Source organism: Anopheles moucheti, chromosome 3, assembly GCF_943734755.1.
Source record: "Anopheles moucheti chromosome 3, idAnoMoucSN_F20_07, whole genome shotgun sequence".
NCBI classification, from domain to species: domain Eukaryota; kingdom Metazoa; phylum Arthropoda; class Insecta; order Diptera; family Culicidae; genus Anopheles; species Anopheles moucheti.
The window spans coordinates 66,092,329-66,105,305 of record NC_069141.1 but is presented as its reverse complement, the minus strand read 5'-3'; the positions used below and the strand labels follow the sequence as shown (position 1 = coordinate 66,105,305).

Sequence of the window (12,977 nt, the reverse complement as noted above, 5' to 3'; positions counted from 1 at the left end):
CGCACATGTTGATCATTGAGCGTGATACGAAATCCCACACAAACAAGCCGTTTTCAGATTTGCGCTACTAGGAGAGCATCCAAACCAAGAAGTGACATCAATTCCCCTCCAGCGCGCACACAACTGTTCTGCTCTCGCATGCTATCCTCGAACGTGATGGCAGATCTTCTAATTACATTGGCTATCAACATCGCACACTATCAAACTCATGCGAACGATCGCGAGTACAAGTGAGACAGATGAAATGGAAAGTATCCTTTCTCTCTCCTTCAAAATCCCCTCTGCTGACACGAAATTGCATACAAAGGAACCGATCAGAAGTTAGAAAACAGATCATTTTTAAAGGATTTTTTGTTTAACGCAGGAATAAGTCAGTGTAGTATGTGGGGGATATGTGGGGTTTCGTGTGTTCGTACATTATTGTACGAATTTGTATTTATTATGAAATAAATTTGAAACATACATCTGCACACTAAAACTAAACGACCGAGCAGTATACAAAGACGATTCCTTTCACACCATAATAAACGGAATAATGTTCGAGTTTCCAATTGTTTAGCTCGTTCATAAGATAACCATTTTACGTTATTGTTCACCGGAAGGCCCAACTCCTCCAATAGTTTGCGCCAAGGGAAATGACAGCTCATGCACACAATATACTCCATGCAGCATACCAGTACGTGTTTTAAAGCGGTCTAGTAGGCTATCTTTTAACTTCATGGCCTTACTAGATCTCTTTCATACACATAGCTCAATGTGCTGTGGAGGTTGTGTAAAGTTTACTTAACCTTTTTACCTAGTTTAGCGGACTTGGCGTTTTTAGCGGTAAGCTTGCCCTTTACTTTCAATGAAGGTACGACAGTCTCTTCACTTTGTTTCTTCTTAGATGGGGCAAGTTTTGCTGTTTTAGGTTGCTTTTTAACCGGTGCAGCTGTCTTGTTTTCCTTATTGCTGGTAGTAATTGGTTTAGCAGATTCACTTTTAGCTAATACAAACTCTTTGCTTTTCTCTTGCGCTTTCTTTACTGCTTCTGCCTTGTTGGTTTGCGTTTCTTCCGTTTCGTTTGTGGAGGTTTCCGTTTCCTTAAAATCGGAAGGTTGCAACGTGCTGAACGCAGTTTCTTCGTCCTCATCATCCTCATCATCATCGTCGTCGTTATCGTCCATTGCTTGCTGCCCGACGATCATTTCCGTTGATTCGATTGTAGCAGCTCTTTTAGCTAGATTCTCTTTAACCAGCCCTTTCAGTTCGATTGTTTTTTCCTGCATTTTCAACATGGAATTATTCGTCTCCGGTAACTCGATTCCGGCTTCGTGCAGTTCCTTCTCGGCACGCTTTAAACGATTCATCCGTTTCGAAACCCGATCGAGCAGTGTCTGAGGGCCAAGGTAGCTATTTGCTTTCCTCACTCGCTTCTGTAACCATTGCCGGTAAGCGCCCGTTTGTTCGCCCTTCGAATTAAACGCACGTCCGAAATTACGTGGCACTTTGGTAATTTTCTTGGGTAGTGCGTTCGCTTTCAGTACACGTCCGAACATCATGTAATTGTTGACAGCGCTCGCTGCAATTTCGGCCACCTCGTGGAAGCGAAAGTGCACGTATCCGTACCCTTTGCTTTGCTGTGTTTTCTTCGACCGTGCAACACACACTCGCTCTACATCGCCAAACTGCATGAAGAACTCACACATCTCGTCCTCGTAGAAACCTTTGGGAAGGTGCTTGATGAAAACCAAACCGGAACCTTGTATCTTTGACGGCCAGCGACGTGTCTTCGCCTGTGGAATAATACAAGGTTAAATGTAATCGAATGCATTTGCTTGGGCCCAATTCCATCGCCAGCAGCAGCATACCTTTTTGTTACCGGCATCCTTCTTCACGGGATTCTCAACCGTGGAAAGTTTCCGCTTTTTGACCGCCTTTTTTTCAGCATCGACCTTTTTGGTAGCCATAGCTGCAGGTTCTTTAGTTTTATCACTCTTTTTTACGCTCATTTTTGCCATTTATACGCTTATTGCAAATTATTTCGATAATAAAAACTCTCTTCAACTCCCAACGTTTGTTTTCCACGAGCGCGTGTTTCACATGGTTTGTTGACAGTTCCGCTGCACGCAAGGCTAGTCCAGTGCCGTGTACTTTGACAGTTCAAAATGGGGAAAATGAAGAAGTTCCTCGATGACGTTAGCGCTCATAAAACGCTTTATAAACGGTTCATTTTTATTTGATTTTACTCAAAATTTTATCAGTTACTGTATCGATTTTATTCAACGAGCTAATCTTAAATTAATAAACCTACTTTTCTTCATTTTATCACTCGAACTATGTTGTTTTATGTTATTTTGTAAGTCCTGTGTTTGCGCTGGGTGGAATCGCTGCTTCAGCGGCGAGCGTGCTGGGGTTGCTGCGTGTGTCGTACGCAGAAGAAAGACAGTCTTGATCGAATCGCCGTTTGTTGTTTGTCGTCATATTAACGCGAGAACCGACGGAACTCGGTCTCAACTATCCAGTGACTATTAGCATAAAGGTAAACGAATGTTCTGCTATCGGTTGTTGCTCTGCGTAATCACATCGCATTGTTCATATTTCCTACAAAAAGCGCGACCCAAGTGAAACAAAAAGAAAACAAGCGCCTATATACAAATGTGTATTCCACACAATCAAGGGCAATTCGAATGAATGGTAGCAGGAAAACGCGCACTGTTCGAAACAAACAAAAAAAACACCATTACCGTGTCGTTATAGTGAGCAATAAATTAATTAAATCGTGCAAAGTGAACACAGTGCTCCAGCAGGCAGCCGTCTGTCCCAAAAAGTTCCTTCTCGGCGTTATGTTTTCTGTAGTGTGGGGTGTGATGATAGTGCGTTTGGGTTTTTTTGGTTCGTTACATTGCGATAAAAATAGTGTGCCATGAACCAACAGCAACAACCGTGCATCCGACAATTCCATTCCTTCCGACTTTTGTTCATCTTTTTTGCCGCTCTGTTTTGCGCGCCCCCGGGTTTGCACCATTAAATACAGCTGAAGCAGCGAACAAACAACACGGGACGGACGGACGCAACATTACAACGCGTCGCATACATACACGCACGCACTAGCGCGCACACATACACACACATGGTAACATTGTGTTGATAAGAACAATATTCCTTTTACGGGCGAGCTATCGCGGTTGATGCTGTGGAACGAAACGCTCTCTCTCTATCTCTCTCACTCGCTCTCGGCACTACTCTTCCAAGAGCGCATCAGGAAGAACAAGCGCGAGTGTGTGTGTGTGTGCGTACGTGTGTATAAAATATTGTGCATTTTCGACCCATGTATGTGTTTGTGGAACAATGTGAAAAGTGTGAATTTTTGCAGCTCCGTACGCATAAGAGTGAGATAAAGCGAGTGTAAAAACAAGATAGGCAGAGCAAAACATAAAAATTCATATCCTTTTTCGGTCAACATTTATGTTAATTTGTAAAGAAAGCTCACTGATAGGGACTACAGATTCCGCATGTATGTGTGCTAAGGATTATTAGTAACATTAGTTTCATTACAAGTTTTCCCAAATGTTTCACAGGCAGCACACGTCGAAGCATACAATCATAACACCGAAAAACAACCCTCCATAATCCGACAAACCCCAAATGTTCGTCATTATTTCATTTAACACCTCCTGCCGAGCCAGCACGGTTCATTCTCGCTCGCACACGTATGGGCGAAGGTCCCAAGGTGGTCATAAACGGGCTACGAAACCTACCGGAGGCAACAAAGGACCTGTTCTGGGAAGGATTCCGGATGGAAAGTGTGTTTTTTTTTTGCTGTGTTGCAAACTAATAACCCTCCAGCTGCAGAACGGAAGAAAACTCAACTGCCCCGATCAAACCAGAGAGTAAAATCTCGGAAATGTTGCAAATTCCTTCATGATTTTGGAATTGTTTCTTATGAAATCTTTTTTTTTTGCGTCGAAATTGTTTTGAGACTGTGTTTGATAAAACATTTTCGCGCGGGTTGCTTAGCTTTGGCATTCGTGTGCTGTTCTCTGCCCAGCCTGCCAAGTAGGGGAGGTTAACGCATAAACGCGTGTATATTTTTAAGGCACCAAACGCGTGCTCTGATTGTGCGTGAAGGTTTTGTGTGCGTAGTTGTGCTGGTGAATATATTTTTGGAGATTTTCCTTTGGTTTTGTATAAATAAAGTTTTTCACATCTTCTTGCCCACCCATCGTGGGAGAGCTTTACTTGTGGCGTTTCACGCCTCCTGAAGTATCAAAAACTGTGCGGACACTTCACTCGAGTAGTCACAGGTGCGAGATGAAGCTGTTACCATGGTTTTAATTACCGTAGATGATGTGCAATCTCATGGTTTAGACAGTGTTTTAATAAGTTTCTTATCTTTTTCTAAAGTAGTGAAGTGCGTGAGCGTGCAAAAGAAGTGATTTCGATAGTGCTATACCGTGTACGAGATGATAGTTATTTACTTTAAAAAATATTAAATAGTCATTCCGTTCTGAGTGGATTAATAATATAAAAGAACAAGTCAACAATAAGCGCGACAGGGTGACGTTTCGCGGTTTTGCTTTCCAGTGTGTGTTTTGTGTGTGTTTGTGCGGTGGTAGCGGAAATTAATATCCCACAGCAAAAAAAAGGTGCAATAAATTGCTCAGTTCCGTGGCGTGTATTACACCGCGCCAACAACAGCAAAACACACATCCGAAGTGAGTCATGGGGAAGTTACTGAGCCTGCTGGCACGGGATGAATCAACCTGCTGCACGCCGAAAACGTACGACGTGTTTCTAGACTTTGAGAATGCAGCCCCGACCGACCTGGAACGGGAGGTGTACGAAGAGGTCGACCACGTCCTGCGCCAGTCCGAGATCGTCCTGGACGAGATCCAGTGTTATAAGGTAGGCACGAAAAGAAACTTCCACTTTTCTTCCGGAAAACCGGAATGGAACAGCGGAACGTGAGAGCGGGACCCGGGATGTTTATGTTTATTGTTTCGGGCGTCCCGACCCGGGCGAAGGATATTGCGTGTGAAGGACAACGGAAATGGTTTTTGGTGGCTCACTGCAATATCATCCCGCACAAGAAGCAGTCAGTTGTGCAAGGCACTTTGCCATAAACGTCACGGGACTCTTCGCAGACCGGGCGAGAAAGTGAGAGAGACGGAGAGCGAGAGAACCTACCCCAAAAAATCGCTCCCAAAATGATCACGATAAGAAGGGGTGGTTTTGTGTACTGGAAATCCGAAGCTCTTTGTTGACTTCTTATCACGCACGTTTTTGTGATAAAATAGAAAAAAAAAACAATGACATTGGACGAACGAAAAATAAAAAAAAACAGTAGCACAATGCTTACCCACACATCGATAGAACTTTGTGCCCTTTAGGGTATCGTGTGGGTGTATAAGTGTGGCTAAAGTGGTACTAGTTTTGTTTCTATTACGCATTTTACCCGCTCTCTTGACACTTGATAGTGAGGGCACGAGATAAGGTTGATCTCATCACCCACACACGCACGCACCCACAGCATATGGGTGAACATATTGTGTTGTCCGCTGTAACCTTCAATCACTGGGCTAACGTGCCTGCTGGGATGCAAACAATTGTTGCAAATGTTGGCATAAGGCAAAGGACCAGTAAACCCTTCTACTGCAATGCATAAAATCTGCACAAAGGATCAAAGTAGCCCTTCTTCAACGTCCCAGGATGTCTTGACTTTTCCTGTAGGATTTTCCGCTTCGAGATTTTAGGAAAGTCAGCATTAATTTTGTATGGATTAGTGGTCATTTGGTTAATGAAAACCTTGTTGATTTTTGATATGTGATTCTCATTTAACTATAATCTCCATTGACGTACTGTATTCAGTATCCTTGACGTACGCATTGCACAACTTTGCACTTTCGGTTGAAATGAAAGCTTTCAATAGAATCGATTACAGCTTACAACAGTTTCATAAAGTGGACATAAAGTAAAGATTAACCTCGACAGCATGCAGTTAAACTGAAAATTAATTCAGAATTCGTCTAGTATTTAGAGTTCTGAGAATTTATTTCAGATTCATCTCGACGATTCAAGAATTGGCTTCAACTTTGCCTCTTAAATGTTCAACTGTGTGTGAGATGTAATATTCTTCCCAATTTCTTCTTTCAAGTTGATGAAGAGGTAGAGTTAATAAAACATTGTACAGAATCAATTAAATCTTGCACTATTTAAACCTATTGTATTTTACGACATGGAATTTTAGAAATCGTGTAGTTTTAAACAATTTCTGGATTCGTTTCAAGTTTGAGTAGAATATGCAGAATATTTCCACTCTTCTTAAATATATGCAAGCAGCAATCGATTCACTGTAGAGCTTTCTCTACTCGGGCATCTGGAAAGCTTTCTGTGACATGAAGGAAGTACGTGAGTTGAGAGGTTCAAGTTTCCAAACGGTTCCAAGGAAGTGTGAAAGATTCTTTATCTGCTATTAAATATTTCACTTCTAATAGAAAACAATTGAAAAATGGTTCTGATTAATTTGGTCGTTTTTTCGAAAAAATAATTCTTGCTCGGACTGAAACGTGAAGTCCAGAACGCATGCGGGGTAATGGAGGAAATCAGGTTATAGTGGCGCTCAGATTATAGCTCTGCTTTTCATGCGATAGGACTGTTTTCTTGAACCATAACTTCCATAACCTCCTCTTTATATTTTAGGTCAAAAATTAGAATAATTCACATTTCACACTCCCCTTACGCCTGTTAGTAGTTCTGTTTGTATAATATGATGTCATTGTCACTGTACAGTGACAAGCTTTAAGAGCTAAGAGCTTTATTGAAGTGCTCTTTCCCCAAACTCGACGGCAGTAGATTCAAAAGGTTCCAATCTTCACAATCTTCCTTCCTTTATACCAGCGAAGAAAGTTTTGCGTTTTCTTAGCGTGTTTTGCTCGAGATGTTGCCCGAGAGAACCAAAATATCTCTCCCTACATCCACCTCGTCGTGCTACACGCATATTTAAATAAGCCATTTGCAATGATTTTGCTATTTTTTTTATCGAAACATAATCATCTACCGTTAGAGCGGAGGCAGAAACGATGCCCCATGTGCTGCTCCTCTGCGTTACCGTTATCAAACAAACTTCGCTTCACTGAATTGCAGGTGCTTTCGGGATGAATTAATTGGCGACGGAAAACAGGTCTCAAGCTTCTCTTTGCTGGGCTGGGGGGGTTAACGGAACGCTCGTGGTATTTGCCACCTTACGGATGAGAGGAAATTTGGGCTTGTGGGTTAACTAGATTCCGTGCGCCATCGCAAGTGTTTTGGTGCAGATGAGCTTTAATACACCTTCCGCCTATCGATCCACTTAGGGTGGCCATTATCAAATGGCCTGGCTACGCATGGATTTTTGCTTTGCTTCTTGTACAATTTTACATATATGCGCATAGCTGAAGGCGTAGGGTGAAAGCAAATCATCAAAGCATATTTATCATTCTTCGACCGTCCATTTCTCTCAATCAATCGCGGAATTAGCTTGCACGGGCATTGTTTGGGGGAAGGGAGGGTGTAACTGTTTTCCTTTCTCGCGATTATATTGCGATGCGTACGCGAAAGATCAGTTAATGGAGTTGTTTGTGCTGCCGTATGCCGTTCGGTGAATTGCGATTTGCTTAGCTGTTCGATGAATCAATTTTGGAATTGGTTGGTTGGTATGTTTGATTTTTTCCCCCTCTCAACCCCCCAACAGTGGTCCGGGGGGCTTGCCTTCCATGCTTATGCTTTATGCCGAAACCGCTGGGCCACAGTTAATGGAACTTTATTTTCGTGGTGCGAAATAAGAAACTCGAGAACGCAACGAGTCGGGTAACGTGTACGTATCGAAGTGACTCATTAGCATGAAAATGCGTGGCAAAATTGGTTCGAAAGTGTGTTTACCTTTTTTCCGCTTTGTGCTTTAAATTACATTGGGTGAAATTTAAATATCCATTTTTAAAGAAAAGACAAATCATACCAAAGAGTCAAAAAGCAAACACAACGACACGATTTATTTTGGCACTTTTACTGGAACAATCTGGAACTAATTTGCCAAAAACTGTGTTTTGCATTGCATCAGAGCTGTGTACACCAGAAACATTAATTAGCGAATCAACTCAACAGAAGCAAAACAAATCCATTTTATGGGCAGCGCGCCCCATTGTAAACCTCCAACCCATATATTACCCATGCCCATTTCATTTTCCATTTTCCGTCCGATCGGTCGTCCGATTTGCGCGTACCGTTGGCCATTGCGTCATGCGAATAATGTCTTGGATTATGCTCTCGTGGCTATGCTTTCCAAGCCGCACGGTTGTTGATGTAATTAACTAAGCATTAACCAAACAATGGCCGCACGGAAAATAAAGGCAGGCAAAAAGGTGGTTTCACTTTCTCCTAAAATAAAAAGCGAACTTTTTACACGCCAAGACACTTGGCGCCGACAAAGAAATATGGTGGAGGGTGGGGGAGTGGATTAAGAAACAGTTTCCTTCCCAACTGCGAGTGACGGACCCACCAGAAAATTGAGAAACAAACGGCGGCAGCACTGCATGAAAAAAGCGCCAAAATAGAATAATAAACGTCGTCTTCGAGTAGCGTAAAGAAGGCTACATATAACTGGCGTAAGATGAGCGTATAAGATGCGTTTCGCTAGACCGAGGGGGCACACACATTGGCCACTATGCGTACCACCGTCGAGCACGTTGAAACGGAACTTCACTCTCGAATGTGATTATTTGTTCCGTCAAAACACAAACCCTCCCTCCACGAGGGAAAGATACATCTCTCCACCAGGGAGCGGAGTTTCTGATGGGGATGGGCTATTTCCCATGTTTATCTGGGTCTGGTTGTGTTTGTTTGTTTTTCGCATTGCCTCAGTGGTATTATTTTTTAACAATTAATATTATTATAGCAGCTTTATTCAGAAATGATTATTATGCTTTATTTCGTGCCGTCTGGCTGGCGTCGTACGGAAGTCTTGAAGAACTTTCACAATAATATCAATTCACAAATTTCAGACATTTAAGTCTTCAATACAATTAATTAAATAAAAGTTTGAGGAAACTTGGCTACCCTATGAACCTATCAGAAGTTCTATGTTGCAAGTTGTATAGTTCTAGTACTCATAAACTCCTCTGAGACAAGGATTTTATCCTAAACTGACGCAATCCCCTTAGCCTGGACAATGGAGGCACCGCTACAATGAACTCCCTGTCATACTCATAAAATGGATTAGACTTGCCAGGCTCCGGTGAGCTGGTCACGTCATGAGAATAACACCGGACGACCTAGTCCGTAAAGTCCTTTAAGGTCATCCACATGGATAGAGGAGGTGTAGTAGGCTGAAATTGAGATGTAATGATGGCATTGATGCGTCCGCCAGAAAGGCCCTGAGGCGACGGCTCTCGAACGTGAGTGGTTTGGAGGACTCCTTCAGCAGGCCAATACCGGTTGAAGCGCAAGATGGCGTATTGTGCTATTATGTGCCACAATTGTGCTATCAACTGCTGCAATCTTATTACATCTGATGCTCTGATGCTACCATCCGAGAACCGGTTGAGCCGTCCTGTGCTGCTTTTATATGAAAATTCTACTGGTACAGCCCTGCCTGGCGTGTTGTGCTATTATGTGCCACAATTGTGCTATCATCTGCAGTGTTCCCCATAATCTAATGCTCACTGCTTATCCATTTGATGTACACCCGTTCGCATTGTTCTATCATTTGTAAAACTTTTGTAATGAGGTTTTAAGTAGCTTACTCTTAGCCGTACAAATCATCCATTTTCCTCTTGCTAGTATCATTAACATTTTCCTGGAAGTTTTCAACAAACTCATCAGTTCTCTAGGGAGGTGGACGGTTATTTCACAATATTTTAAACACAGCACACAGCTAATGCTAAAAGGGGCCTCCCTCTATTCATGGATGATGGTAAACCTCATTTTGTCGGTATTCTTTAATACCTCATTGGCTCACATTACACCCTAGCACGGGCACAGTTTTCAACACTTTTATTTTTTCTCGTATCATCGAACCGATTGATGAAACCACACGCCACCACTCGGCTTTACCCTTTATTTCTTGCGCTGTGTTCCACCGATATGATCGTTTTCTTCCGAAAAGCGGGTGGAAAACTTTACCCCGATCTCTTCACTGCTGGTGCCGCCGGTGCAAAAAGGGCAAAAGAGGAAAGGTTTCCCATTAAATGTGACCCCGTTTTCCGCGATCTCGGCGTGAGCAATGAGGAAATGTATTTAGTATTTGGTTCTATTTTCAAACACCACAGAGAGAGAGAGAGAGAGGGAGAGAGAGAGAGGGAAGTGAAACGGGCTAAGAGTGGCTGCTGATCGATTGTGTCGTGTGCCGCAACAAGATTGTGTTCTTCATGTGGATGAGAGTGCCCTTTAACTAGCATCGCTGTTTATCAACTCGCCCAAAAGTCGTACGAATTGTTGTTATTCGATTCCCAGCCAGCATATTTCATTATCCGCGTGTGTCTGTGACAAGCACGCTTAATCGCGATCAAACCGCGCGAAAGGTAAAAACCCTCTTCCCCTAAATAGCGACAGCAATGCGATGAATTGCGCTGCTAAAGCTGTGTCCCTTGGCGGACACACGCAGCACAGTAGCTAGATAAGATAAGACTGTGAAAGAAGAAGAAAGCAGCTGCCGTCAACGTGCGCGCCCTGTCGTGATTATAAATGTTAAACGTGCCTCATGCCGTACGCTAACGTTGATAATTGTTTTCAATAGATCAGTTTCAGCTGCAATTAATTCCGCGTGTTTTGCGGTGAAAAAAAGATGTTTTTTCTTCCTTTTTCGCGTATGATTTATTCCAGCATTTGCAATTAGCTTGATGATGATTGTTTAGTGATACAATAATGGTGGAGTTGGGGTGTTTTTGTTTCTTTAATTTCACGCATGAGTTCATCAGATCGCGCACTGTGTTTCCAGTAAAGGATAAATAGGTTAAAACCCACCAAAGACTCAAACTCCGGATATGTTTTCAAACGTCCGAGAGCTTCCACGAATGGGGCTGTTCAATCAAATAAGGATCGTTTGGCGGAAACAAAAAACTGGCTGGCAAAATTCCAAGAATTGCCATAAACATCTGTCCCCTACGAACAGCAAAATTTGATGAGCGCATAAAGTTGGAGCTAATCGTGAAAATTGTTGGTGGGCCTTTTTCTTCTCTCTTTCCCTTATCGCAGGATTGGCCAGCAGATTCTGCCGTTGTCGCTGTGTCGCCCACAGCCCCACAGTAACATTTGATATAAGCGTACACACACAACAATTCCCCCCCCACCCTAAACGGAGCTTGTGTGGAACAGTATTTGATTTCGTCATCATCGACACGCTTAAATAAAGGCGTTTTCTACGCCCGGGAGATAACGTCACGTTGACTATTTATGATAACGATAGAGAGGCGCTGCTTTTTTAGCAAACTGCTCGCACAAACGCACAGAAGTGGGGTTTTCTTTACGCAAATCCGTATCACAAAATTCCATTATTTCGGGGTGGAATTTCTTAACAAATGTCATGCGTAATTCTTGTCACTACCGGTAGTGGGTTTTCCTTGCTTTTGAGAAAGTTTATAACGTTTATCGGAAGCAGAGTGAAATTAGAACTTCACTTTCTTTGCGCAGTTGTCCATATTGACGCCATAAAGCATGTCATTGTGTTGCAGGTCGCGCATATCAAACATGTCACATCGCCGATTGAAACTCAGTTGGTCATCGGCAAGGTTGCGCTGCCAACAGCTGATGGTGGTGGTACGAACTGCCATTCGTTGTCCCCCTTTCAGGGCCCGTCCGCTTGCTTCGAGACCTTGTAGAACGCGTCATCGCGCCCCGGGGGTTCATGTTGATGCATGATTTTTGCTAGGTGCGTCATCATCATTGCTTCGTCCATCCGGATTCCAAAAGGGCAGGCACCACCGGTACAGTTGCAGTAACAATTTAATTTCATTTCAATCTCTCAAACACAGGCACGCTTAGCACTTTATTCCTCACACCCGTGTTTGTTGTGTGTGTGCATGCGGATGTAGGAAGCAAACCCGATATCCCCCAGTGGCCACTTCCTTCACGAAAGGGTGCAACAACAACAACAGCAAAAATTGGGAGCATTCAAATGGTGTGCGTGTGTGGGGGGACCCTCTCAAAAACCACCGGACCGCTACACTTCCGTTCCTTGGTTCCTTTTTAGCGTGTCTGTTCGTGTGAGGCAGCGCCATGCGAATTACGGGGAGGTGTGAATCGTTCGGGTGCCATTGAATCGACCAACATCCTCAACACCTCACGCGTCACTTTCACGCAGACAGATCACCCGAGTGGGGGCCCGGCGGTACATCCGCTGGCGTATGACCACACGCATATGGTTGTGTGTGACTCCGTTGTCCGACGCTGATGGGACACCGTAGGACGGAAACGATGTGTGTCCCACCCGTTTGGTAGGGCCCTCGCACACTATTTTAAGTCATCGCAAAAGGAATCACCAGACAGAGGGGAGCGCGCAGGCCACCAGTGGAGGTGTTTGTATTAAATTGAATTAAAGAAGCAACAATAATAAAAAAAGACGAAAGCTAAACTGGACGACGAATAATGTCGCGCAGTTCCTCCAGACCGGGTCGTAGTCTATCGTGCTATCCCCCCTTTTGGACGATGATTCATCGAGTGTGTTATGTTTCATGCACACGCAGTCCAATGTTGGCGAAGAGGAGAAGGCCGAAACGATGCCGAATGTCTGTGGAATGAAATATATGTCTCATCATTATGACGCGAACATTTGGGGGCGGATAAAAATGAGTTCCCTCTTCCCCATGTATGGAGTTGTGGGAAATGTTTGCAGAACTAAGCTGAATTGATTGTTTTTTGTTTGTAACTAATTGTTTTTGCCTCGTCTAGTCTAAACTATTGATGGTCTCTACAGCTGCGATGTCAAACTCCTTCAGGATCGGCCAGATTGAAGGACCGAGCGATCC

At 43.5% G+C, this 12,977-nt stretch overlaps 2 protein-coding genes across 2 annotated transcripts in view; one reads left to right on the top strand and one right to left on the bottom strand.

Annotated features, from left to right (window-relative positions):
* Positions 1-400: 400 nt before the first annotated feature.
* LOC128303414 (MKI67 FHA domain-interacting nucleolar phosphoprotein) lies at positions 401-2,078 on the bottom strand. The gene is made up of 2 exons (XM_053040355.1): positions 1,851-2,078; positions 401-1,775 (listed from the first exon to the last, which is right to left on the bottom strand). Exons 1-2 carry the CDS (start codon positions 1,998-2,000, stop codon positions 780-782), a joined length of 1,146 nt encoding a protein of 381 aa, XP_052896315.1. The 5' UTR covers positions 2,001-2,078; the 3' UTR covers positions 401-779.
* Positions 2,079-4,394: 2,316 nt separating this feature from the next.
* LOC128300522 (CYFIP-related Rac1 interactor B) overlaps positions 4,395-12,977 on the top strand; it is a 29,645-nt gene continuing 21,062 nt past the window's right edge. The window contains exon 1 of the mRNA XM_053036611.1: positions 4,395-4,887. Within this exon, the coding sequence (XP_052892571.1) occupies positions 4,705-4,887 (183 nt within the window). The 5' untranslated portion in view covers positions 4,395-4,704. The remainder of the gene's footprint in view (positions 4,888-12,977) is intronic.

Excerpts from the sequence above, each read along its gene's own strand:
- LOC128303414 (XM_053040355.1), bottom strand. The coding sequence starts at position 2,000 with ATGGCAAAAATGAGCGTAAAAAAGAGTGATAAAACTAAAGAACCTGCA. Across the intron at positions 1,776-1,850 it reads AGGATGCCGGTAACAAAAAG|GCGAAGACACGTCGCTGGCC; the intron begins GTATGCTGCTGC and ends ATTATTCCACAG.